General features: G+C 44.8%; 2 protein-coding genes across 4 annotated transcripts in view; one reads left to right on the top strand and one right to left on the bottom strand.

Moving 5' to 3' along the window:
* The window catches only part of Cep72 (centrosomal protein 72), a 33,646-nt gene extending 27,813 nt beyond the window's left edge, over window positions 1-5,833 (top strand). For all 3 annotated transcript variants that reach the window (XM_041632213.1, XM_041632212.1, XM_041632214.1), the window contains 2 exons: window positions 3,151-3,262; window positions 4,880-5,833. In XM_041632213.1, the coding sequence (XP_041488147.1) occupies window positions 3,151-3,262; window positions 4,880-5,045 (278 nt within the window). In that variant the 3' untranslated portion in view covers window positions 5,046-5,833. The remainder of the gene's footprint in view (window positions 1-3,150; window positions 3,263-4,879) is intronic.
* Window positions 5,834-9,544: 3,711 nt separating this feature from the next.
* LOC121433639 (tubulin polymerization promoting protein) overlaps window positions 9,545-25,989 on the bottom strand; it is a 30,044-nt gene continuing 13,599 nt past the window's right edge. The window contains exons 3-4 of the mRNA XM_041632116.1: window positions 14,145-14,298; window positions 9,545-13,877 (exon numbers count right to left, since the gene is read on the bottom strand). Coding sequence (XP_041488050.1) covers window positions 13,683-13,877; window positions 14,145-14,298 — 349 coding nt within the window. The 3' untranslated portion in view covers window positions 9,545-13,682. The remainder of the gene's footprint in view (window positions 13,878-14,144; window positions 14,299-25,989) is intronic.

Raw genomic sequence — 25,989 nt, 5'->3', positions numbered from 1 at the left:
AAGTCTCCTACTACTAGTGTGTGTGGTTTGATGTCTGCCTTGAGTTCTAGTAATATTTCTTTTACATAAGTAGGTGCTTTTATATTTGGGGCGTATATATTCAGGATTGAGATGTCCTCCTGATGAATTGTTCCTGTTATGAGTATAAAGTGACCATCTCGGTCTCTTCTGATTGATTTTAGTTTGAAGTCAGTTTTGTTAGAAATTAGTATGGCCACACCTGCTTTTTTCTTAGGACCATTTGCTTGAAACACCTTTTCCCAACCCTTTACTCTGAGTAGGTGCCTGTCTTTGTGGTTGAGATGTGTTTCTTGCAAACAGCAGAATGTTGGATCCTGTTTTCGTATCCAATCTTTTAGCCTGTGCCTTTTTATAGGTGAATTGAGCTCATTAATATTAAGTGATATTAATGACCAGTGGTTGTTTACTCCGGTTATTCTTATTGCTTTTGGTAGTAGAGATTGTGTGTCTCCCTTCTTTGAGATGTGCTGGTGAAGGGTCATTAGATGCCTGGGTTATTGTAGGCAGTGTTGGCAGTGTTGGATTCCTTGGGTTGCGATTTTCCTTCTATTACTTTCTGTAGGTCTGGATTTGTGGCTACGTATTGTTTAAATTTGTTCTTATCCTGGAATGTCTTGTTTTCTCCATTGATAATGAACGATAGCTTGGCTGGGTATAGTAGTTTGGGTTTGCATCCATGGTCTCTTAGCTTCTGCAGAACCTCTATCCAGGACCTTCTGGCTTTCATAGTTTCCATAGAGAAGTCAGGTGTAAGTCTGATGGGTTTACCTTTATAAGTTACTTGCCCTTTTTCTTTTGCAGCTCTTAATATTCTTTCTTTAACCTGTATATTTTGTGTTTTGATTATTATATGGCGAGGAGATGTTTTTCTTTGATCCAGTCTGTTTGGTGTTCTGTATGCTTCTTGAATATTTAAATGAATATCTTTCTTTAAGTTGGGAAAGTTTTCTTCCATAATTTTGTTGAAAATATTTTCTGGGCCTTTGAGCTGTGACTCTTCTCCTTCTTCTATTCCTATTATTCTTAGGTTTGGTTTTTTTATTGTGTCCCATAGTTCCTGAATGTTTTGTGTTGAGAATTTGTTGGCTTTGCTGTTTTCTTTGATCTGTTCGTTTATTTTCTCTATGGTGTCCTCAGCATCTGAGATTCTTTCTTCTAGCTCTTGTATTGTATTGATTATGCTTGTTTCTGTAGACTCTGCTCGTTGGCCTAGATTTTCCATATCCAGCTGGTCCTCAGTTTGTATTTTCTTCTTTGCCTTCATTTCAGTTTTCAATTCTTGAACTGTTTCCAATACCTGTTTGATCGTTTTTTCTTGGTTTCCCAGGGTATCATGTACGTATTTACTCATTTCTTCAAACTTTTTGTTATACTTCTCATCCATTTCTATAAGGGCGTTTTTTACATGTTGTTTAAGGGACTCTATTGTCTTCATAAAGTCGATTTTTTCCACTCCTTCTGTGTTAGGTTGTTCAAATACTTCTGTTGTAAGATCATTGGGTTCTGGTGTTTTCATGTTGTTTTTCAGATTATTGGGTGAATTCTTGCCTTGGCGCCTGCCCATCTCCTCCTATTGATCCTATCCAATGGGTCCTTTAAAAACCGGATCAGGTTTCCCTGCTGGCCAAGGGCTCCGCTTACAAAATGCCCTCACTCTCTTTCGTGGTTCCTGCTGCAGGCCAAGAACCCTCTCACCCCTCCGAAGGATCTTCAGGACAGGACCAGGCTCCCCTTGTGCCAGTGACCTGGCCAACCAAAGGCCTACCTCTTTGATTCAATTGTAGTAGGGCGATCTGCTCTCCTTATTGCACACCTGTCCCCGCCGCTTGGGTCTGCCGCTGCGCCGGTCCCCGAAAGCCTCTTCCCGTATGCGTTGTTGCTCCGTGGCGTCTGGCCGCCGCCGCTCCGCCACGTCTCTACTACTACCTTCTTTTGGGAACTTTTTGGTGTCCCCCCCCCTTCCTTCTCTCTGCTGTCATGGTTTGCTCAGCCTTTTCCAATAGCAGTTAATGGCAATTACCCCCACAGACATAGACATCATACACTACCATACCTCTGGGACTTGGCCTGGTCCTTTGGATTACAGACTTGAGACTCCTGTGGGGTTTGTGTTTTCATCTAGTGTCTCTTAAAGTTTGGTTAATGTGGGACTCCTGGCAGGTCCTAAAACTAGGCTGCCCCCTGCTGTCTTCCCTTTCACCCATGTTCTTGGGGAGGCTGTTATCTTGTCACAAATCATCACAGATGTTTAGACACTGCTGGTTCCTGAGAACTGTATGCCAGTGCCATTGTCGTCATTTGCCATACTTTTCTTTCTGGCTTTCTTGATGTTACTGATACTGTATAGTTTCATAGCCTTGTATCTTCATATCGATTTATCTATATCCTTTGTTCAGATGTAGGGAGTCAATAAATGAGGTATCTCTTTTCCCCTTGGCTTGGAAACTCAGAAATAATAAGAGTCACGTATATTGAAAGAGAACACCTGCTCTGGCACTGGTAGGAAGGAATCAGTGGATACATCAGATGTGTGGCTACCACAGACTTCATAATGCTTCTCCCTAAGCCATAGGTTCCCTTATGGGTGCAGGTTGCTTCCTGAAAAAGGAGACTCTGCAGGCAGATCGAGTGGAGGAGTCTATATCTGTCATCACCATCTGCTTCCACATAGGGATGTGGCTCCTCAGGGTACCAGCTTTAGGGTATCAGGAGTAGGTAGCAGGGGTATTAGTTCCCATTGACAGAGACATATTGTAGAATGCTGTCATCATCCAGAAGCATAGGAAACACGGTGAAAATGCCTTGCTGAGAAAAGGTACTAAGTCATATGGCTAAACATAGATAAGAATTATGGACTAGTTTGAGTTGTAAGAGGTAGTTAGTAATAAGCCTGAACAATAGCTCAAACAGTTTATAATTAATGTGAGTCTCTGTGTATGTCTTTGGGACTGAACTGCGCGTGACCACGTGGGTCAGTAACTTCTGTCTACAACAGATGTTGCCATGATACTCTTCACCCCCATCTTTAAGCCTCTGATATTCTTTTTCCGGCTTTAATTTAAACCAGAATGGTCAAAATGTGTGAATGAACATCACTGCTCAATACCACTTCCTCTCTTCCTCCCTCAGGACTTCAGGCAAGTATGAAGCAGCTCTCAGGGGAAGTTGTGGAGCTGAAGCAGCACTTGGAGCACTATGATAAGATCCAGGAGCTCACACAGATGCTACAAGAGAGCCACAGGTCCATCTCTGAGTGGGGCACAGGGGGAGGCTGAAGCGCGGGTGGTCAGCACTGAGAAATAGCTGGTAGTGTCTCTCAGGAGTTGGTGTTCAGGGCCCACACGCATTGCCATGTTAACTTTGAATATCATTGAGTATCAATGGTCCCTTCTTGGTAAAAATGGAGATGATGTTGACTGCAAGGCGTGTACTCTGAGATACAGACTGCAGTATACAGCCTGAGGTATGGATCCTGAGGTGTGAACACCCTGAGGTTGTATGAACCAGGAAGTATGTAAATGCATGTGAGAGATGGTGCGGTGTAATACAGTGTTCTCCCCTGAATCGTGGATCCTCTGGCACGTCTTTCCCTTTCACTGCAATCCATGGAAATTGTATTTCTACTTCTTGCTGTGTGGGTAGTCAAAGGGGACTACGAATGTTGGGTTGGGCAAAGCGGACCCCCGCTTTATTGAGGAAGTTTCTTCTGGGAAGGAGGCAAGAGCCTAAGTGAGAACAGGTCATGAGAGCAGCCCTATTCCCGGGACCTCCAACTGGGAGGGCTGGCCTGTAGTCACCGTTACCACTCTTTCCTCCTTTGTCCCTTCTAACCCTTCTCATTGTTCCCTTACTAGGTGACCACATTCCTTTATGTGGGTCAAACTAAGTAAGCTCTCCCTTTCAGTCATCACAGGTCTGGGTTACAGTAGTAAGAGGGAAAGGCTCTTGGCAGAAGAGACTGAGCCAAGACTTAGTAGGGAGGAATGGAAGGAAGGAATCTGAGTTACTAATTTAGAGGCAAAAACAATAACAGGCAAAACAATATACTCTTGGAATCCAATGGGCCATCTGTGGTACATCCAGTGACATTGGTGGTTGAACTCTCAACATCCTGGCCCAGATATGGACTGAAGAAGGTGCAGAACTCTGAAGAGAGTGGGGTCAGGCTTTCGTCCACTCGTGCACATGCCGATGTTATTCAGCCGTCATTTCTGTGGTTTAAACAAACAGGACCAGCACCTGCTTTATAGATTATTCAGTGGGGTGACTGTCTTCAAAAGTGGCGGAGATTAGCGTTGCCTTGCTTTATCTAAACTTGTGATGCTATTCTCTGTGGCCACCTGGGGGAACGGAGCAGTACTGAGAAATTGTGAAAAGTGCACTGGCACTTCTGAATCCAGCTCTGCTCTGTGCTGTCGCTGTGTCACGGTTGACCTGTATGACTGGGAACTAGAAATGTGGACGTATTGGGTCTTTCTAGAGTCAGAATATGGCTTTATTAGCTATAAAGTTACTATTGCCTTGTCATAGAAATGTGGTATGTTATTTCAGTTATTCCTAAATTCAGCTCACAGTGACCAGCAGTGCCTTTAGGAAACTTGCTCAAGCCAAGGGGTCGGTTGCACCCCATGTATGGTATGGAAAAGTCATATACAAGGACAGTAGCCAGTAAGAAGTGGAAAATAATGGAGCCATGAACCGTGTTGGCCTTGGCACTGCTGCAGTTAGACAAACCTGCCCAGAACAAGGGTCTGGGATCCTTCCTGCTGTGGATTTCAGTTAGGCTGTGGGAGTTGGGACACGGCAGCAGGCTGAGTACTGGGAGGGACTCAGCAGTTAATCTCCTTTTCTCCTCCAGTTCCCTGGTCAGTACGAATGAACATCTCCTGCAGGAGTTGGGCCGTACCCGGGCACAACACAGAGCTGAGGTAGAGCAGATGCACTGGAGCTTCCAGGAGTTTAAGAAGACCACTGCCCTGTTCCCGCACCATAGTTCCCGCCTCGGTGGCCGCCAGTCTTGCTAGCTGTTCTCTCCTTCATCAGCTACAGCTCCAGAGTTGCACCTGGGCATGCATCTATCTGAATTCCTGGAGAGACTGTAATGACCTTAGGGTCCTCCAGATGTTTTCACGGTCTGAAGTTCAGTTTGCTTAACGTGTCCTAACGTGGTAAAGTCAACCCTGGGGCTTTGCCATATTTGAAACACATCCTGTTGTAAAGTAGTATTTTTTCTTCCTAATTCATGAAAGTATTATATAATTAAAATAAGTTTTCATGTGACAAGCAGTCCTTATTTAAAGAACTAATAATATTGTTACGTTTAAGAAGTAAACATTTTATGTGGCTCTTTATAAATTATAACTGATTTTCTCATTGAATTCGTCAAAACAAGTTACATACAATAAGTAACAGTAAGAAATAAGTTCCAAGTTGTAATAAAAATAGCACTTATAAATATGAAAAACACTTTAAGAATTTGTATAATGTTAACATGTCATAGTTAAAAAAAATCTCCCCACTCCCTACCTCACCCTTTGCTTGCAATAACTCCTGCAAATAAGCAGACTATTCAGCCAAAAGCGAGGGGAATAATTAAATGCACACTGTACAAAATGAAGCCCAGATGACTGGATATGTGAAGAGTGCTCATTAGAAAAGGCAAAGTTGATCCCCCAGGAAGATGCTCCTTCTGGTGTGAAGCCCGTGCAGACAGTGCCGGTGCTGCCGAGTACGGTCACTCTGGGGACTGCTGGGTTGTTTGAAAAGCTATTGTGAATGTGCTGAAGGAAACATGAACATAGTGGAAATAAAGCCTCACTAAGAAAGGATTCTGAATATCTGAAAATTTTTGAGCATCGTTTTGGTGTCCAAATATTAACACTTGGACTAGGAGTGCGTCTCCATGTAGAGTGCCTGCCGGACACACAGGAGGCGCGCACTGAAGGGGGCAAATAAAAACATGAAACACAGGAAGATCTACACTTTTCTCATTAGGAATACTCCTTTTTATTTTCTAATAGTGTTTCCGAGAGAACTTTCTAACTTTATTCTGGTTCTGTGGGTCAGTCTTTTAATTATTAACAAATTTGCGGTACTATTTTTTTCTAATTTTCCCTTTGTGGTCTTCGTAATACTGTAAAATAAATATCTGGTTTGTGTTGGTTTTCAAACACACAGCACCTAGAACCTTTAGACTTTCTCAAGGGTGGTATCATTGTGTGCTAATGAGTTGTCTTCTGGCCAACTCCAAGTGGCTTCAAGATGTGGCTGGCCACTGGAAAGATAGAGGCAATGTGACCCCCAACCCTAAGCTCCCAGAAGTGAAGGGGATGCTGGTTAAATTGATCACCAGTGACCAGAGTTAGTAATGCCTACATAACACAGTTTCCTCAGAAAGTCAAGAGGACTGCGTTCAGAGAACATCTGAGCAGCTGAGCAGCTGGAGGTTCCTGGAGGGTGGTACCCAGAGAGGGAGCTCTACACCTTCCCACACCTCATCCCACCTCTCTCGTCTCTATCCATTGTAGGGACTTTATAATTGTTAATGTGCTTTCTAAGTTCTGAACTCTGCCTAAGCAAATTAGTTGACTCTAAAAAGGGAGTTAAAAGAACCATAGTTTTTAGCCAGTCAGAAACAGGAAATGTGGACTTGTATAGCATGACTAATAAAAACCCAGAGACTGATATTGGGGTTCAAGCCAAAGATCAGAAAAGCAAAGCATCCAAGCCAGTAGAGAGCTCTTGCCTCTATGAAATCTTCAGACTGAAAAGAGAGCAAATTCCTGTCTCATCCTGGCTTATATGCTTCTTTAGTGCTGGGATTAAAGGTGTGCACCACCGCCCGGCCTTTGTGGCTTAGTAGTGTGGTTACTGGGGTTAAAGGTGTGTGCCACCACCGCCTGGCTTGTGGGGCTGACTAGTGTGGCTAGCTTTGCACTCTGATCTTCAGGCAAGCTTTATTTACTAAAACACAAGAAAACTATCACTATAGACTTGTTATGTTCTATTATGTTCTGAAGTTCCAAGGCAGTCATGGCCCTCAACCTGTGAGCTCTGATCCTTCTTCCAGGTGAATGATACCTGACTGGATTTGAATTAGAGGATGACTAGCTAATGTCTGCCTCGGAGTTGTTTGCTTGTTAGAGGGCAGAATTATCTTAAGGTCGCAAAAGTCTTGTTTGTTGACTGCTGGGGGGGGGGGGCATCTTGAGTAATAAATTTTGTTCTTTCTTTTAGGAGTCTGTCTTCCAGAATATTTGATAGTTTGTCTATTTAGAGTTTGTAGGTGTGTATTCCACCTAGAATGAATTTCTGTGGTTGTTATGGAGGTTAGAGTCTACTGCCGTTGCTCTCCAGGGATCTGCACAGTTGCCCTAGCCCCAGGATTCCCTGAAAACACCTGCATTTCCACCTCAGCCTTGCCTGGACTGGTACTTTCTTTAGGACACATCCTTTCATCTAATATTCAATATGTCTGCCTGGTTTTGATCCTTTGCATTTCACAGTTTGCTGAGTACTGACTTCTGAATGAGTGAGCATAAGTAAATTCTGTAACAGTATCTGACACTTAGTCAGCACTGTGCATTTTTTGCTGCAATACAGCGACAGGTAACAGTGACTTACAATCCTTGTCCTTGCTTCATCTGTGCTGTCACTCGTTTTTCTTTAAGGAGAATACACTTATAATCTTTTCATCCCTGACATTTGGTAGGGCTTGCTGGTGAAGTCACTTATGCCTGGACCCTCCTTTGTGTTTATTTTATACCAGTTCGGTATGACTGTTACAAGGTGTGGCAGAGCCTGTTCTCAGCCCAGCCTCTCCTGAGTTGATGTGGGACCATGTTACTAATAGAGGCAACAAAGTGTGAGGAACTGGGGTGTGTCCTGGCAGGATCACACACCGGAAGCGCCAGCTGCTGAGCCACTTCAGTGGTTGTCCTCACAGACCTTAGTCTCTGCCTCACAAGGTCAGAAAGCGTCTCTGCCCAACCCTGCTCTGGCCCAGGTGGATTTTGTGTTCAGAGCAGTGAGTGAGTTTCAAGCCTCGACTTTGAGGCTTTAGGGGGCTTTCAGCTATGTTCTGTAGCTCCTAACCCTAAGTCAGGAGTTATATAGTCAGCTGTCTATTCCTGTTTGAATTTTTGTAAGTCCTGTATATCTTTGAATTAATTTATATTGCCTTGGTTTTCAGCTTATTTTTCGTGTAAAACTGGTAATCTTTTATTTGCGTTTTAATAGCTCCAGTATTAGAAGTTGTGCCAATGTGTAGACATGTTGTGACACCTGAGCTTCTAAATAAGACCTCAGTATCTGGGTAAGAGGATAGCTTCTGGCCTTTGGCTCTGCCTTGCTTTCACACTACAGACATGCTCTTCAAGCCAGCAAACAAGTAGGCCTGGTATTCCCGTCTTCAGTGCGTCACTGATGGTAAACTCTGGAGCTTTCCTTCTGCTGGCTGTCCTTTACGTGTATCTATGTATCTGCTGAACCAGCTTCCCGATGTCACTCATGGCATTATATGTGTTTGGGTTTATTGTTTCATCGGTTTTCCTGTTTCGTATTTCTTTTGTTTTGTTCTATCTGCCATTACATTTTGTGTATTTTTTCTAGTGTGATTTTTTTTTTCTGGCTCCAGGATTGTCATTTGTTTTTTTTGTTTGTTTTGTGGGTTGTTGTTTTTTCTGGGTTTGTTTTTTTGGTTTTTTTTTTTTTTTTTTGATTTGTTGTTTTGAGATATGCTCCTTACTATTTAGGCTTGGCCGGCCTAGTGTTCTGACCTTGAACTCACAGAGATCCTCTTGCCTCCACTTTCTGAGAGCTGGGATTAAAGGTGTGCACCACCACTCCTGGCCACTTTTAGATTGTTATTTTTTCAGCTAATCAAGGAGCTGGTTAGCACTCTGGACACCTCCATAGTACACAAGAGCTTGTTCACCTTTGGGTTTGGGTTTGATTGTTCCCAAATTTCCTAATGAGATATTTTTAGTTTCACAAACTATGTGCATAGCTACTGTTAATCTGAAGCCATCTGCCTGCTTATTCTTTGCTCTACTTTATGTCAGACATTTCCTTGGGAATTTATTTATTTGTCTACTGGTAGCAAATTATCACATTTCTCAAAAACCATTTTTCCCCCTCTTGAGCAGCAACCTCCTTGGAATAGCATTTGAGGTTGACCTGAATTCTACTCATGAGCTTGATGATGTGCCTGCGTTTGGAGTGCTGTATTTTGTGATGCAGTTTATGAATAATCACCTTAAGTCTGGGCCTCACATAAGGGCTGCACCAAAGCCAGACCTGGCCTTGAATCTGGCGGATGGCTGGTCTGTGCCCTTGCAGTCCTACCTAAGCTAGGAAGCAGAAAACCCCTCGAGAGAGAGTAATATGAGGCTCTTTGCTGAGCTTTGACGCAGGAAAGACTCTAGGCACCTCTGTGTTAGTACCCAAGTATGAAGGTCCTGCTGACCAGAGGATGTGGCAGCTAGTATACACAGCATACACTCCGAAGAAACTAGAAATCCACATTTTAACACCTTTATTCATCACTTTACCAACTTGACACAATGTTAATAACAGCAAACACAATGAACAAAATGTTGATAGACACAAGCTGTTTCACTAAAGCAGTATGAGCCAGGCCATGATGATATGTCCAACAGGTGACTAGATGCTTGCACTCTATAGCAGGGACAGGAGGGCCATCCTGACCTGACAGACATTCTGAGCAAGTGTGGTTTAGATGTCAGCATAAGTGTCTTTCTGAGTCAGAACACCCATGACATCAACATTACCCATCACACTGATAAAGTGATACACTCCATATTCCTTAACATTAATAAAATAGTGTAAAAATATATATCACATATATATATATATAAACTTAACTCCCTTTCTTGAAAAAAAAACTTAGTACAAACTAGTAGTAGTAGCATATTATTCCTTTCAAGTTTAAGTTGTACAGGCTTCCTTTGTTGTTTGGCTTGGTTTAGTTTAAGAGGTCTAAAGGAAGAGATAATTTAAGCGTCCCAAGATGGCCACACCCCTGAACCGTGAAGTTCAGAATGGTCAGTAGTATATTGGTGAAGAAGAGCAGTTTGGCTCAGTGTTGGGAGGATATTCTGTCTATTGATGTCTTCACAGTACAGCTAAATTGTCACCCTTGCCATACTTAAAAGGTGTTGGCAGGACTTTCCCATGTGCCCATGCTGTAGCCAGGTAGTATACAAGTCTGCAGAGAGAGAGCGCGAGCCAAGCAGGGAGACAGGCAGTTTTTCCTGAAAGGGGACAGGTGGCAGATACCATAGGTGTCTGTGCTGTGGCATTTGTCTCCATCCTCCCAGCCAGATCTAATGCCAAAGCAGCTACAGAACAGTATGTAGATGCATGGGTACAGTTGCGTGCCAGTAAGACTGTTCATTAAAACAGGCACTGGGGCAGCCCAGGGCAGGCACCGTCCTCTCTGGAAGAGACTGCAGAAAAGTGCAGCCCATTTCATAGCTATCTCCATCCGTCGTAATGTCCCTATGCCCCTGTGTAAGATAGGATACTGAAAGGTGTAAAAATACTCCAGTATAAATATAGATCTCTCGACAATATTTAAACATGTAATTTGAATTTTGATCTTGGTAAAACATTCCCACTAAATAGTTGCTTATCTTATAGTATTAAATAGAAATAAATAGGTATTCTACTAGAGTCAGTGCTCGCAAGCACCCTCCTGCCTGCCTACTTTCCTTCCCTGACACTTAGATACCGTTTGCATTGTTCTTCCTGCAACCTGTATCTTTCTCCTGAGTGTCACCTGCAACAGAACATCTCTGTCACTCCAACCCATGTCCCTGAGTGTTGCTCCTGACAGAACCTCTCCTTATTTTCTTGCTGTCACAGCTTAAGAGAACCTGTCTTTGTCTCCTGGGTGTCAGCTCACAGCAGAGTATGTCTCTGTCTCCTAGGTCATCTCCTGCTTGTCCTCCTCTGAAAGAACCTGTCCCTGTCTCTTGTGTGTCTGTCACCTAATAGCACATGGCTCTGGATCTCAGTTTACATGCTATGCAGTTGTTGGGTTTTTTTTTTTATTCACAGATAGATACTGAATTCTATTTATCCATGATTAGTAAAAGCTAATTGGTATCGCATAAAACATGCAACAGAGACAAACACCCTACCTGTGTGTTCAAATCAGAAACTGAGGAGAATGCACATCTGTTTTGTGCAGAAGAGTTGAAGTCCGATCAGTTTCTATGTCGAGAGGGTACAGAGATGCCACACAGACTCCATAGACACTTTAAACTGACGATATGAAAACACTAAGTCTTCGTGATCTAATTGTTACTGCCCTTTCCTGGCTAGATGACCTCATCTAGAGGGAGGGTGTATTTTCAGAGTTAAACTTAACACTGACTAAAGAAAGGTGCTGTGAGGGAACGGGGTAAGAAGGGACACAATGAAGACCACTTGTCGGGCGTAATTCTACATGGGAGGGCCTAGGACTGTCCTTGGGTTCTGTGTGAGGACAGTGAGAGCCAGCAAGGCAGTGACCCAGTTTTCATTTACAGAGCCCAAGTTGTATTAGAGCAACAGCTCCCATCTCACACTGGTGGAACAACTACCCAGACCCAAATGCATTCTGAAGCCTTTATCTTCTGCTGAGGATTTTACTGGGGTGAGGGGTGGGAGCTGAGATGGTAGTTCTGGCCTTCCGCCCAGAACCTTTACGGGCTTGCCACTCTGCGCTGTTCTGTTCAGTGCTGTGCCCAGCACTTGGGCGACGTGTCCTCCATGAGGCTGGACATTTGCACTGTTTCCTTGGTGCTCCTAGGCAGGCAACCGTGGTCAGTCTGGCATCTCGGCCCTTTGAATAGGAGACTGTGTCCAGGATACACTATGGGGTCAGGAAAACATCTGACCCACTGCATGGTACAGGGACCCTCAAATCTACCCTAGCCTATCCCTCTACCCTGACCCATATGCAGTCACCTCCTGGTGTGTTTGCATGTGTTCTATTTCACTCAGCTATGCTGGTGGGAATTAGGCTGTTCATAGGCAGTAGAAAAGAACAGCCTCGGATCAAGAGACTACCAGCCACGTGGGGACTAGGGGTTCTGGAGAAGGGTATGAGAGGTGCCAGTGTCCTTTTATTTCACCAGACCAGCAAGGCCGGATTACAGAATGGAGGTGCCACTACTTGGTTTTTAATGCCAAGTACTGCAGACTCCCAGAATCTTGGGATGGCATTGACTGCTAGACCATCTCCACCCTCCAGTTGTGGCTGTGTTGAGGGCCTTGTGTTTCTTGCTCAGGCAAGTAGGCAGTCTTCCCTCGTGCTGCAGTGAAGGCTTGCTCTCTAGGCCCCAGAGGAGTGAATGATGTAACTGTGTGCTGTGACCATGAGGAAGGCATCTTTGCTGTCTACTTGTGCTGTGTCAAGCCGTGTAAGACGTCCCATCCTCAACAACCACCTGCGCTGGTAGCCATGTCCTGAGACCACTGCAGGTTCTTTCTAAGAACAAGACCACGTAGTTCAGCAAGTTTCATGCAAGGGTGGGGTTGTGTTAATGCAAAGGAACAGTTGTTGTGGAACTGTAATGATGGTAGCACATGCCATTGGGCCTGCATAAGTGGTGCCCTCACACATGGATGAGCTGAGTCATGTGTTCTCTCCTGTGGCAGAAAAAGAACCCCTGGTAGATGCTGCATGTCTTTCGGGGGAGCTACTTCTGGTGTCCAGTGTCCTGCCTGCATTTGCACTCAAGAGAAAGGTTAGGAAAACTGAACCGAGAGGTGGCTTCATAGAGCTGAAGATACATACTTTTGAACAAGGCACAGCATAACTTGCCTTGGCAAAAGCTTCCATCTCAGCCCAGTAGAACAACTACGCAGGCCTGGTCCTGACCAAATGTCTCAGCATCCTGTGTGTCCCAAGCTGGTAATGGGACAGGACAAGGAGAAAGTCATGGCAGCTTCATGTTCTGGATCTCTCTGGATCACTCTTGAGACCAAGCACATAGTCTTATCCTTTCTCAGAACGGCACTGAAAAAACTTCCAGCTTCATGCTCCAAGTCACTCCCCTGGTCACCAGGTGCTTCCTTGTCTCTTGACCACTCTCAGCACAGACTTGGTTGATGAGCACTTATGTGTGTGTGCGTGTCTGTGTGCACATGTGTACTAATGTGAGCTGTTCCACATACACAATGACACACTTCCCGTGGTCAAGAAATTGGCCTGTTTAGGATTACTCTGTGCACTTGGTTAGTTGCTTAGCTCCTACTGCCCTAGAAGTATCTGGATAAGTCAGTGTGAGTTCTGATGTCTGCTCTGTTCATCCTTATACCTACCAACGCCTCAAACACCCCCTGTTACCTGCAGGTCAAGTGGCCAGTGTGGTATGATCCTGGGAGACAGTTTGGAAATAGCAGTCCACTTCCCAGCTGTGGACAGAGCAGGTATGTTAGGAAAGGACAATGAATCGCTGCCCACACCTGGGGTCTGAGAGAGAAGTGTCAAAGCACCCAACAGGAGGAGGCCTGGGCACTGCCCCCACCATTGCCTAGTGGAGGTGCATTTTGAGTTCTGCCCAGTTGAACATAGGAATGTAATGAAGTGCAATGGGTTTCAGTCCTGTGCCTGGCACCTGCAGTGTCCAGAACTTCGGCCTGCAAGGCTACTTGCTCCCCTGCACCTTCTGGTCATAGGTGCCTGCATGCTTGTAGCCAGGCACATAACCTGACTCATCCACCAGGTCCACGCGGCCAGCTTTGCCCTTGCCCTTTCCCGATTGGTCAAAGCGCTCTTTGTGGGAGCCTGTGAACTTGGTTGTGTCTGTGAGCCGTGACACGGTAGGTGAGGACACAGCTTTCTGAAAGAGAACAGAAGAGGGTGTTAGTACACACCAAGTGAGGGAGCTGGGTGAAAATTGCCACATTTCAGTGGGAGGTGGCATGGGCTGTAGAAGGAGCTGGCAAGGGTGTGACTCTACTGGGCCACATGTCCAGACAAGGGATCACCTCTCCTGCCTCCAGGTTAGCCCCAAACTTATAGGGCTAACAGGTATATGGGGTCATGGTTTCCCCAAAGGCAGATGCAATCATGAGTGCTCGGCCCCACCCGTGCCTTGCTCCCTCACCGTGACACCAGAGATGACTGGCGCTCGTCCCTCAATGAGCCGGTGCACCTCACGCACAGCCTCCTCGCTGCTCTTATCCTTGAACCGCTTCTTGGCCAGCTCCTCCAACGCCTCCTGGAATTGCTCGAAGGTGATGGTCCTGCAGGACTTCCCTCTGTGGGTAACAGACCTTATAAGTCCTCAGGCAGCAGCCCTCTGGGACCAATCCCGCATGTATACCACCCCTGATCCCTACTGGTCACAACCAAAAGTCACCAGCAACTGCCAACAGCCTGGAAAAAATAAGGAAGCATATTCTTTAAAATTGCCAAGTTTCGGGGCTTTTATGTCTGTTTCACCGTGGTCTCTCCTGGGTGGGAGAGCAGAGGGAAAACCAGGAAAAGTGATCCCCTTATCTCTTCCAGAGACCCTAATCAGTCAAGGAGCAGGAGGGAGCCCAGGCCTAAACCTGGGTCAGAAGTGGCCCGTGGGGCCTAAGGCCAAGGGTATCATAGTAGGGCACGCTTAGGAGGGGCCATAAGACCTGTGCTGAGCAGTGTGAGCAGCCTGGTCAGCAGGATGACTCGCCTGGAGCCCTCACCCACCCTGTACACCCGGCCACCAGGGAGCATCTCAGATAGCCTGTCATTTCACAGACTCCTCCATGCAAAGGCTATTCAGGAAGTATTTTAAAAAGTTATTTGTAGTAACTTTAAAGCATTTTCAACTTGGCATTCACCTGCAACTAATCCAAATAAGTGAAGTTTCAATGTTTTGACATAATGTAATCGAGGCACAGATGTGCAGGTCCTGCACGATGCTGTGGAGTTTTAATCAAATGGCCCGAGATAAGCTACCTCCTATGGCCAGGCAGGCCACTGACACTAACTAGAGCTAAGAGCTGGCAAAACCCCAGTGGGGCTTTTATGGCTGACCATCGTATAGGATCCAGAGCAGCCAAGTGAGGTTAAGAAAACAAAAAGCAGAGGCAGAGAGGCACCGCAATCAGGAAGAGGCTTTGGGGGACCAGCGCAGCGGCAGACGCAAGCGGCAGGGACCTGCGCGGACAGGCACGGAGGCAGACACAAGTGGCGGGGATGGGCGTGCAATAACGAGAGCAGATCGCCCTACTACAATTAAATCAAAGAGGTAGGCCTTTTGTTGGCGAGGTCACTGGCAAATGGGGAGCCTGGTCCTGTCCTAAAGACCCTTCAGAGGGGTGAGAGGGTTCTTGGCCTGCGGCAGGATCCAGGAAACAGAGCAAGGGCATTTTGTAAGCGGAGCCCTTGGCCAGCAGGGAAACCTGATCCGGTTTTTAAAAGACCCATTAGATAGGATCAATAGGAGGAGATGGGCAGGCGCCAAGGCAAGAATTCACCCAATAATCTGAAAAACAACATGAAAACACCAGAACCCAATGATCTTACAACAGAAGTATTTGAACAACCTAACACAGAAGAAGTGGGAAAAAAATGACTTTATGAAAGCAATAGAGTCCCTTAAACAACATGTAAAAAACGCCCTTATAGAAATGGATGAGAAATATAACAAAAAGTTTGAAGAAATGAGTAAATACGTACATGATACCCTGGGAAACCAAGAAAAAACGATCAATCAGGTATTGGAAACAGTTCAAGAATTGAAAACTGAAATGAAGGCAAGGAAGAAAATACAAACTGAGGACCAGCTGGATATGGAAAATCTAGGTCAACGAGCAGAGTCTACAGAAACAAGCATAATCAATAGAATACAAGAGATAGAAGAAGGAATCTCAGATTCTGAGGACACCATAGAGAAAATAAACGAACAGATCAAAGAAAACAGCAAAGCCAACAAATTCTCAACACAAAACATTCAGGAACTATGGGACACAATAAAAAGACCAAACCTAAGAATAATAGGAATAGAAGAAGGAGAAGAGTCACAGCTCAAAGGCCCAGAAAATATTTTTAACAAAATTATGGAAGAAAACTTTCCCAACATAAAGAAAGATATTCATTTAAATATTCAAGAAGCATACAGAACACCAAACAGACTGGATCAAAGAAAAACATCTCCTCGCCATATAATAATCAAAACACAAAATATACAGGTTAAGCCGGGCGGTGGTGGCGCACGCCTTTAATCCCAGCACTCGGGAGGCAGAGGCAGGCGGATCTCTGTGAGTTCGAGACCAGCCTGGTCTACAAGAGCTAGTTCCAGGAGAGGCTCCAAAACCACAGAGAAACCCTGTCTCGAAAAACCAAAAAAAAAAAAAATATACAGGTTAAAGAAAGAATATTAAGAGCTACAAAGGAAAAAGGGCAAGTAACTTATAAAGGTAAACCGATCAGACTTACACCTGACTTCTCTATGGAAACCATGAAAGCCAGAAGGTCCTGGATAGATGTACTGCAGAAGCTAAGAGACCATGGATGCAAACCCAAACTACTATACCCAGCCAAGCTATTGTGCACTATCAATGGAGAAAACAAGACATTCCAGGATAAGAACAAATTTAAACAATACATAGCCACAAATCCAGCCCTACAGAAAGTAATAGAAGGAAAATCGCAACCCAAGGAATCCAACTCTACCAACACTGCCTACAATAACTCAGGCATCTAGCGACCCTTCACCAGCACATCTCAAAGAAGGGAGACACACAATCTCTACTACCAAAAACAATAAGAATAACTGGAGTAAACAACCACTGGTCATTAATATCACTTAATGTTCACCTATAAAAAGGCACAGGCTAAGAGAATGGATACGAAAACAGGATCCAACATTCTGCTGTTTGCAAGAAACACATCTCAACCACAAAGACAGGCACCTACTCAGAGTAAAGGGTTGGGAAAAGGTGTTTCAAGCAAGTGGTTCTAAGAAAAAAGCAGGTGTGGCCATACTAATTTCTAACAAAACTGACTTCAAACTAAAATCAATCAGAAGAGACCGAGATGGTCACTTTATACTCATAACAGGAACAATTCATCAGGAGGACATCTCAATCCTGAATATCTACGCCCCTAATATAAAAGCACCCACTTGTGTAAAAGAAATATTACTAGAACTCAAGGCAGACATCAAACCACACACACTAGTAGTAGGAGACTTCAACACACCTCTCTCTCCAAGGGACAGGTCAATCCGACAGAAACCTAATAGAGAATTAAGAGAATTATTGGAGGTAATGAATCAAATGGACTTAACAGACATCTATAGAACATTCCACCCAAATAGGAAAGAATATACCTTCTTCTCTGCAGCTCATGGAACCTTCTCAAAAATTGACCACATACTTGGAAACAAAGGAAACATCCACAGATACAAAAAAAGTCAGTGTCCACCTGTGTCCTATCTGATCACTACGGATTAAAGTTAGAAGGCAACAACAATGCTACCCACAGAAAGCCGACAAACTCATGGAAACTGAACAGTCAACTACTGAACCACACCTGGGTCAAGGAAGAAATTAAGAAAGAAATTAAAGTCTTCCTTGAATTTAATGAAAATAAAGAGACAACATACTCAAACCTATGGGACACAATGAAAGCAGTGCAAAGAGGAAAGTTCATAGCACTAAGTGCCCACTTAAAGAAAACGGAGAATGCATACATTGGGGACTTAACAACATAGCTGAAAGCTCTAGAAAAAAAAGAAGCAGACGCGCCCAGGAGAAGTAGAAGACTGGAAATAATAAAACTGAGGGCTGAAATCAACAAAATAGAAACACAGAAAACAGTCCAAAGAATCAATGAAACAAAAAGCTGGTTCTTGGAGAAAATCAAAAAGATCGATAAACCCTATCCAAACTAATTAAATGACAGAGAGAGAACACGCAAATAAATAAGATCAGAAATGAAAAGGGGGACATAACCACAGACACAGAGGAAATTCAGAGAGTCATTAGATCTTACTACAAAAGCCTGTATGCCACAAAACTGGAAAATACAAAAGAAATGGACATTTTTTTAAATAAGTACCCTATACCAAAGCTAAACCAAGACCAGGTGAATGATCTAAATAGACCTGTTACTCGCGAAGAATTAGAAACGGTTATCAAAAATCTCCCTTCGAAAAAAAGCCCAGGACCAGATGGTTTCAATGCAGAATTCTACCAGAACTTCCAAGAAGAACTAATACCTATACTCCTTAATGTATTTCACAATATAGAAACAGAAGAGTCATTGCCAAATTCCTTTTATGAAGCTACAGTTACCCTGATACCAAAACCACACAAAGACCCAACCAAGAAAGAGAATTACAGGTCTATCTCACTCATGAACATCGACGCAACAATTCTCAATAAAATACTGGCAAACCGAATCCAAGAACACATTAGAAAAATTATCCATTATGATCAAGTAGGCTTCATCCCAGAGATGCAGAGCTGGTTCAACATACACAAATCTATCAATGTAATCCACCATATAAATAAACTGAAAGAAAAAAACCATATGATCATTTCATTAGATGCCGAAAAAGCATTCGACAAAATACAACACCCCTTTATGATAAAGGTCTTGGAGAGAATAGGGATACAAGGGTTCTACCTAAATATAATAAAAGCTATTTACAGCAAGCCAACAGTTAACATTAAATTAAACGGAGAAAAACTCAAAGCCATCCCACTAAAATCAGGAACACGACAAGGATGTCCACTCTCTCCACACCTCTTCAATATAGTGCTTGAAGTTCTAGCAATAGCAATAAGACAACATAAGGAGATCAAGGGGATTCGTATTGGAAAGGAAGAAGTTAAGCTTTCGTTATTTGCAGATGATATGATAGTATACATAAGCGACCCCAAAAATACTACCAAAGAACTCCTACAGCTGATAAACATCTTTAGTAATGTTGCAGGATACAAGATCAACTCCAAAAAATCAGTTGCCTTCCTACACACTAAGGATAAGGAAGCAGAGAGGGAAATCAGAGAAGCATCACCTTTCACGATAGCCACAAATAGCATAAAATATCTTGGGGTAACTCTGACCAAGGAAGTGAAAGATCTATTTGACAAGAACTATAAAGAAACTTCAAAATTTCTTTTGAAGAAAGAAATTGAAGAGGACACCAGAAAATGGAAGGACCTCCCTTGCTCTTGGATTGGGAGGATCAACATAGTAAAAATGGCAATTCTACCAAAAGCAATCTATAGATTCAATGCAATCCCCATCAAAATCCCATCAAAATTCTTCACAGATCTGGAGAAGACAATAATCAACTTTATATGGAAAAACAAAAAACCCAGTATAGCCAAAACAATCTTATACAATAAAGGATTGTCTGGAGGCATTACCATCCCTGACTTCAAACTCTATTACAGAGCTACAGTATTGAAAACAGCTTGGTATTGGCATAAAAACAGAGAAGTCGACCAATGGAATCGAATAGAAGACCCTGACTTTAACCCACAAACCTAGGAACACCTCATTTTCGATAAAGGAGCTAAAAGTATACAATGGAAAAAAGAGAGCATCTTCAACAAATTGTGCTGGCAAAACTGGATGTCAATCTGTAGAAGAATGAAAATAGATCCATATCTATCACCATGCACAAAACTCAAGTCCAAATGGATTAAAGACCTCAATATCAGTCCGAACACACTGAACCTGATAGAAGAGAAAGTGGGAAGTACTCTACAGCACAAGGGCACAGGAGACCACTTCCAACGTATAACCCCAGCAGCACAGACACTAAGGGCATCATTGAATAAATGGGACCCCCTGAAACTGAGAAGCTTCTGTAAAGCAAAGGACACTGTCACTAAGACAAAAAGGCAACCCACTTACTGGGAGAAGATCTTCACCAACCCCGCAACTGACAAAGGTCTGATCTCCAAAATATATAAAGAACTCAGGAAACTAGACTGTAAAAGGCTAATCAACCCAATTATAAATTGGGGCACTTCCCAGCACTCGAGAGGCAGAGGCAGGAGGATCTCTGTGAGTTCGAGACCAGCCTGGTCTACAAGAGCTAGTTCCAGGAAAGGCTCCAAAACCACAGAGAAACCCTGTCTCCAAAAACAAAAAAACAAACAAAAAAAAATAAATTGGGGCACTGAGCTGAACAGAGAATTCTCAACAGAAGAACTTCAAATGGCCAAAAGACACTTAAGGTCATGCTCAACTTCCTTAGCGATCAGGGAAATGCAAATCAAGACAACTTTAAGATACCATCTTACACCTGTCAGAATGGCTAAAATCAAAAACACCAATGATAGCCTTTGCTGGAGAGGTTGTGGAGAAAGGGGTACACTCACCCATTGCTGGTGGGAATGCAAACTGTGCAACCACTCTGGAAAGCAGTGTTGTGGTTTCTCAAGAAATTCGGGATCAACCTACCCCTGGATCCAGCAATACCACTCTTGGGAATATACCCAAGAGAGGCCCTATCATACAACAAAAGTATATGCTCAACTATGTTCATAGCAGCATTGTTTGTAATAGCCAGAACCTGGAAACAACCTAGATGCCCTTCAACGGAAGAATGGATGAAGAAAGAATGGAATATATACATATTAGAGTATTACTCAGCAGTAAAAAAACAAGGACTTCTTGAATTTTGCATACAAATGGATGGAAATAGAAAACACTATCCTGAGTGAGGTAAGCCAGACCCAAAAAGAGGAACATGGGATGTACTCAATCATATTTGGTTTCTAGCCATAAATAAAGGACATTGAGCTTATAATTCAATGAGAATTCCTAGAGAAGCTAAATAAGAAGGTGAATCCAAAGACAAACACATAGGTGTCCTCCTGAATATTAACCTTCATCAGGCGATGAAAGGAGACAAAGACAGAGACCCACATGGGAGCACCGGACAGAAATCTCAAGATCCAAATCAGGAGCAGAAGGAGAGGGAGCACGAGCAAGGAACTCAGGACCGCGAGGGGTGCACCCACACACTGAGACAATGGGGATGTTCTATCGGGAACTCACCAAGGCCAGATGGCCTGGGTCTGAAAAAGCATGGGATAAATCCGGACTAGCTGAACATAGCGGCCAATGCGGAATACTGAGAACTCAAGAACAATGGCAGTGGGTTTTTGATCCTACTGCACGTACTGGCTTTGGGGGAGCCTAGGCAGTTTGGATGCTCACCTTACTAGACCTGGATAGAGGTGGCCGGTCCTTGGGCTTCCCACAGGTCAGGGAACCCTGATTGCTCTTCGAGCAGATGAGGGAGGGGGACTTGATCAGGGGAGGGGGAGGGAAATGGGAGGCAGTGGCGGGGAGGAGGCAGAAATCCTTAATAAATAAATAAATTAAAAAAAATAAGAAGTCTGAGCTAATAGGCCAAATAGTATTGCAATGAAAAAAAAAAAAAGAAAACAAAAAGCAGGAGGCCTGAGACTACACTATTCCAAGGCACCTGCCAAAGCCGCATGGAGACAGTATGAGAGATACTAAGGTCTGAGACGTACAGATCAGTGCACCTCCAGTCCAGAAACGCCCACACCGCCTAACTGGAACAAGGTTAAGGAGAAAAGGACTATTAAAAAAAAAACAAATATGTCTGCAAAATAAACCAACTAGGACACCACATGCAGAGTGTACTCGGAGCATGACCCCAGAGCCAACTTCCTCAAGTATATCTGATATATAACCTGGGTGACCTTAGGGTGGGCAAGGTTTTCTTAGAAATGATGCTAAGCCATCATGTTCAATAATAGAAAACGGCTGACTGGATTTCAGAGTATTGAGAGCCATGTTCTTTGAAATAACATTAAGATAAATACCAGAGCTGCAAACACACAAAAAAAAACTTGGGAAATACAGATTTTAAAGGGAGTTTGTATCTGAAATATGCGAAGAGCTTAACAGTAAGAAAAGAAAATTCCAAGCAGGCCAAGTATTTGAACCAGACACCTCACCAAAGAAAACCCATTGATGGGCAACCATCACACAGGAAGTCACCATGGGAATAGCAGAAGTAATGAGAGAAACTGAATGCTGCATGCCAAGGAGGAATGACCATGAGCCAGTCTTTGTGTGTTTGGGGGGTGGGGAGGGAGAGCTGCTTCAAGAGAAACAAAGATTTAAGCTCATGTTAAACCCATTTGTGAACATTATACAGATTTTCTTCAGTCATTCAAACTGGAAAACCACCCAAATGTCCTTTAGCAGTGGCCTGATAAAGCATTCTGTGGACAGCATTGGGAGGACACACCAGTGACAACACAAAGTGGACCCCTAGTGGCTGGGCTAAGGAACAGACATGAAAATACTACGCTTGCCACACAGCCTGAATTTTTACTGGTCATAGAAGAGTCTCACACTTTGCTCTGGTCCTGAACACACTGGGCATTCTAACCAAACGACGAGGAGAGCTGAGCCAGCGTCCTTAGAGAAATGCACAGAATCCCATGCTGTCGGCCACCCATACTCAGGAGACTGGGGAAGCCACTGAGGCATTGCACTTGGATCCAAGATACAACACAATGGGGCCTCAATAGATGCCTTTGCCTTCGAGGGTGGGTTCCAGTCCTTCAGTGCTCTAAGTCCCAACACTAACCAGCTACCTTTGCAATACTCGGTGATTCAGGGCACTTGACCAGTTGGCCTCACAGTCCAGTGGTGCCTGGAGCTGACAGCTTTTCCCTCTCTACTAGGACTTTAGGGGTGTGTGTTGATCTAAGGCCCCTCAGGGCTGCTCTGTTTGTCCTGAGAAGTCAAAGGCACTCTTGTCTCCTATTCCCAACCCTTCCTGGGCTGACATGAGGATGTCAGGCCTAAAGGCCAGCCTGGCAACCTGCTGCTGGGACACACAGCCCTTTCTGGGCAGCCTCAGCACCAGGCACTACCAGCATGAGTCACTGGGGGATGGGGCAACTGGAGGGACTCTTCCATCACAGGCCACATTCAGATAGAGCTGGATGCTTGTTCCACTGGTACCAAGAATGCCTTTCTGGCCTGTGTCCCCACAAGTCTAACTGTGTTGTTGGGGAGAGTGGGTCCTGTCTTGGTGCCCAGTTCACAGAGAACTCTTCCCAGGAGACCCAGGCGCTTCTTGAAGAAGAATCCCCAACTAGCTCTGGGAAGACAATGTTCATTTATTCCTCACGATGTGAAAATCTGCAGGTTTCTCTTAAACAGTGGGCCTGTATCTAGAGCTTTCAGGACTGAGGGCTCTTCCTAGGGTTTGGCCTTTCCTGCTTTGACTCCCAGCCTGTCTGAAGCTGGCCTACAAGAGGGTGTCTGCTCAAATGTTGCCCCCATATATATAGGTAACTTTCTCAGTCCCTTGGTAATCCTGGAACCTGAATAAGGGGTCAAGACCCAGCATCAGACAGCAGAGCCCTCTGAAAAAGGTCCTATTCCTCTGTGGCAAATATCATAAACACGACCACTCCCCACCTCAGCTTGGGACTTTCACAGAGCCCCTTGTCCAGTCTGTTCATCACCTTTGTGAAGGAGGCTTGAGTAATAACTCTTATAACTCCAGTTACACTCAAGTAACAAAACTTGTAATTGGCGAAACAGTGGGGCACACAGGACAAGACAGGGATGCCTGAGTTCTTAGTTCCTGCAGTTTATAGATAGATACCATGCAGGCAGAAAAGGTGCTTCTGGGGAGTGGAAATAGAGACCCTCTTATACATGTGGTCTGAGTGCAGTTGAAGTATCTGGAAGGGACCCTGGGTGATGGAGACCATCGAGGCCAGGGACCCTGGGTGATGGAGACCATCGAGGCCAGGGACCCTGGGTGATGAAGACCATCGAGGCCAGGGACCCTGGGTGATGAAGACCATCGAGGCCGGGGCCAGGATCCTGCCTTGCAAGGATGTTTCCTCATAGGAACCCATTCTGGGGGCTTTCTGCAGGAACAACACAGGAGCTGACCTGAGCCTGCTGCACCACAGAGCAGCCCCGGCTGCCATGAGCCTTGAGTTGCCTGTTGCTACCAGTGTCTCTGACTCTTTAGATCTAATGTTCAAGGGAGGTGCAGAAATCTGGTCATTCTCCTCAGGCACCTTTATCAGGTCTCTCCCTTGCCCACTGACGACCCATCTACCTCAAGACAGTCCTGGGCTCTATGCCAAAGACAATGCTGATGTTGAAAGTTTGGGCCCGTCAGTTCTCTGTACCCTCAGCAGGTCACTGGACTCAAGAAATCCCATGGGAGCAGGCGATGTGCTCTCTGCCTAGAGGGGCCTAGATGCCAGTCAGCCACAGGGACTCTGCCTGGTTCAGGAAATCAGAGGCCAAGCAGCAACACCTCTGTGGCAATGCTCTGGGCATATTCCATGTCTGCACTTGCCCAGAGGGGCATCTGTGACCTGCAGCATTGCCACTTCCTTCTCTTGGGAACAAATCATCTTTAAAGTCCCCTCTCACTTGTCTCTTTGTGTTTTCCGAGGGGCTGGAGGTTATGGGATAAACATTCTGCAGGTGACCCCAAATGAGCACCACATCTGCCCACCCCCACCCCTCACGGCTCTGACCTAGTTTGTGTAGGGATAAGTCATGAGGATAGGTGTTCCTGCAGTTGTTCAGACAGCTTCTGGGTATTCATTCTCTTACATGTCCTTCATGCACTGGCCAGCCGACTTCCAAGGCAAGGTGGAGGAGCTCAGGTGCAGGAAGCTGCCTCTCATCACAACAGATGCATCTGATCTTGCCTGGTTACTTCAGACTCACCAGAGCAGATGAAGCCTTGACCACAAAGCCACAGGGACCACTAACTCAATGACTTTCAGGCAAAAAAAAACTCTCTACATGTCCTGTCTATCCCCCAACCAGAAGTCAGAACCCTGAGTTCCCCACAAGCATCTAAGGGGTCACTCTGCACTGCCATGTGTAGCCACTAGAGGGCCATGCAGAAGTAAGAATAGTCTCCAGACACTGGGACACCTGAAGACTAGGATGCCTGCAGGATCTTGCTCCATTCAAGGCCTGCAGGGTCAGGCCACTTTCCCCTAGATCACGTGACTGTTAATCTTACCCAAGACCCAGAAAGTAGAGCCTGAAGGAGGAGCTCCAGGAACATGTGTGCCACAGGTGAATGGAACTGGGTGGGTCCCACAGTCAGAAACTGAGCCTGCCTCCAGGGGTTCTCACTTGTTTAGGGTCCTTGACACCTGGATTTCTGTGATGTTTGAGTGGGTACAGACAGAGTCCTGTCCTTCCCGTGGGTTTCCGAAACTCTCGTTAGGACTCTCTTCAGGGTCCTAGGGCTTGTTAGGAGTAATGGGATACACTAGCCTAGGTGGGTGCTATGCTGAACCTCTTCAGCAGCATACAGATGTCAGAAGAATCCCAGCAGGCCTTGCTGACTAGCTGTGGCATGTAAGGAAGACCAAGTCGTTCATATACTTAGCAGTGGCTGACAAATCCTCAAGCTAGACAAATCCAGACCCTGCTTTCTACATGTAGGGACTGGCTTTGCTGCCTTCTGACCTATATCTAGACATAATGGACACCCAGCCCTGACACCCCAGCCAAGTTACTTTCTGACTCTGCATAGTATTGGCAGGAATCCGTGCATTTACTCTGGAAGGTGCCCAGCACCCAATCCAGGCCCTGGAATGCCAAAGATTTCTGGGCTTCCTCATCTGGTAGTACATTGGTCAAAGTAAGGAGGCAGTAGGTAAGCCCAGCCCAACCCTAAGGTTCCTGCACGTTTTCTTCCACCAGCATATACAGGCACACACTGGAACACAGACCCATTGTAGACAGCCACACAGAGATACGATCCCTAGGCCCCCAGGCGTCCCCCAAGCTTCACCCACAGGCTTTGCTTTGGTGTCAGACTCTGTATGGAGTCTGGCCGTGCTGAGCCTTTTGCAGGATGGAGAGTCTAGGTTTAACAGTAGTCCACAATAAAAGTTGGTATAGAGCTTCGAGAAATTTGTTTAAAATTTAACACATAGTAA

Source organism: Microtus oregoni, unplaced genomic scaffold (genome assembly GCF_018167655.1).
Source record: "Microtus oregoni isolate MIOR12 unplaced genomic scaffold, Mior012 000040F_ref0000088, whole genome shotgun sequence".
In the NCBI taxonomy this organism is placed as follows: Eukaryota; Metazoa; Chordata; class Mammalia; order Rodentia; family Cricetidae; genus Microtus; species Microtus oregoni.
Note: the sequence above shows the minus strand (reverse complement) of the source record. Positions and strands in the feature narration are given on the sequence as shown.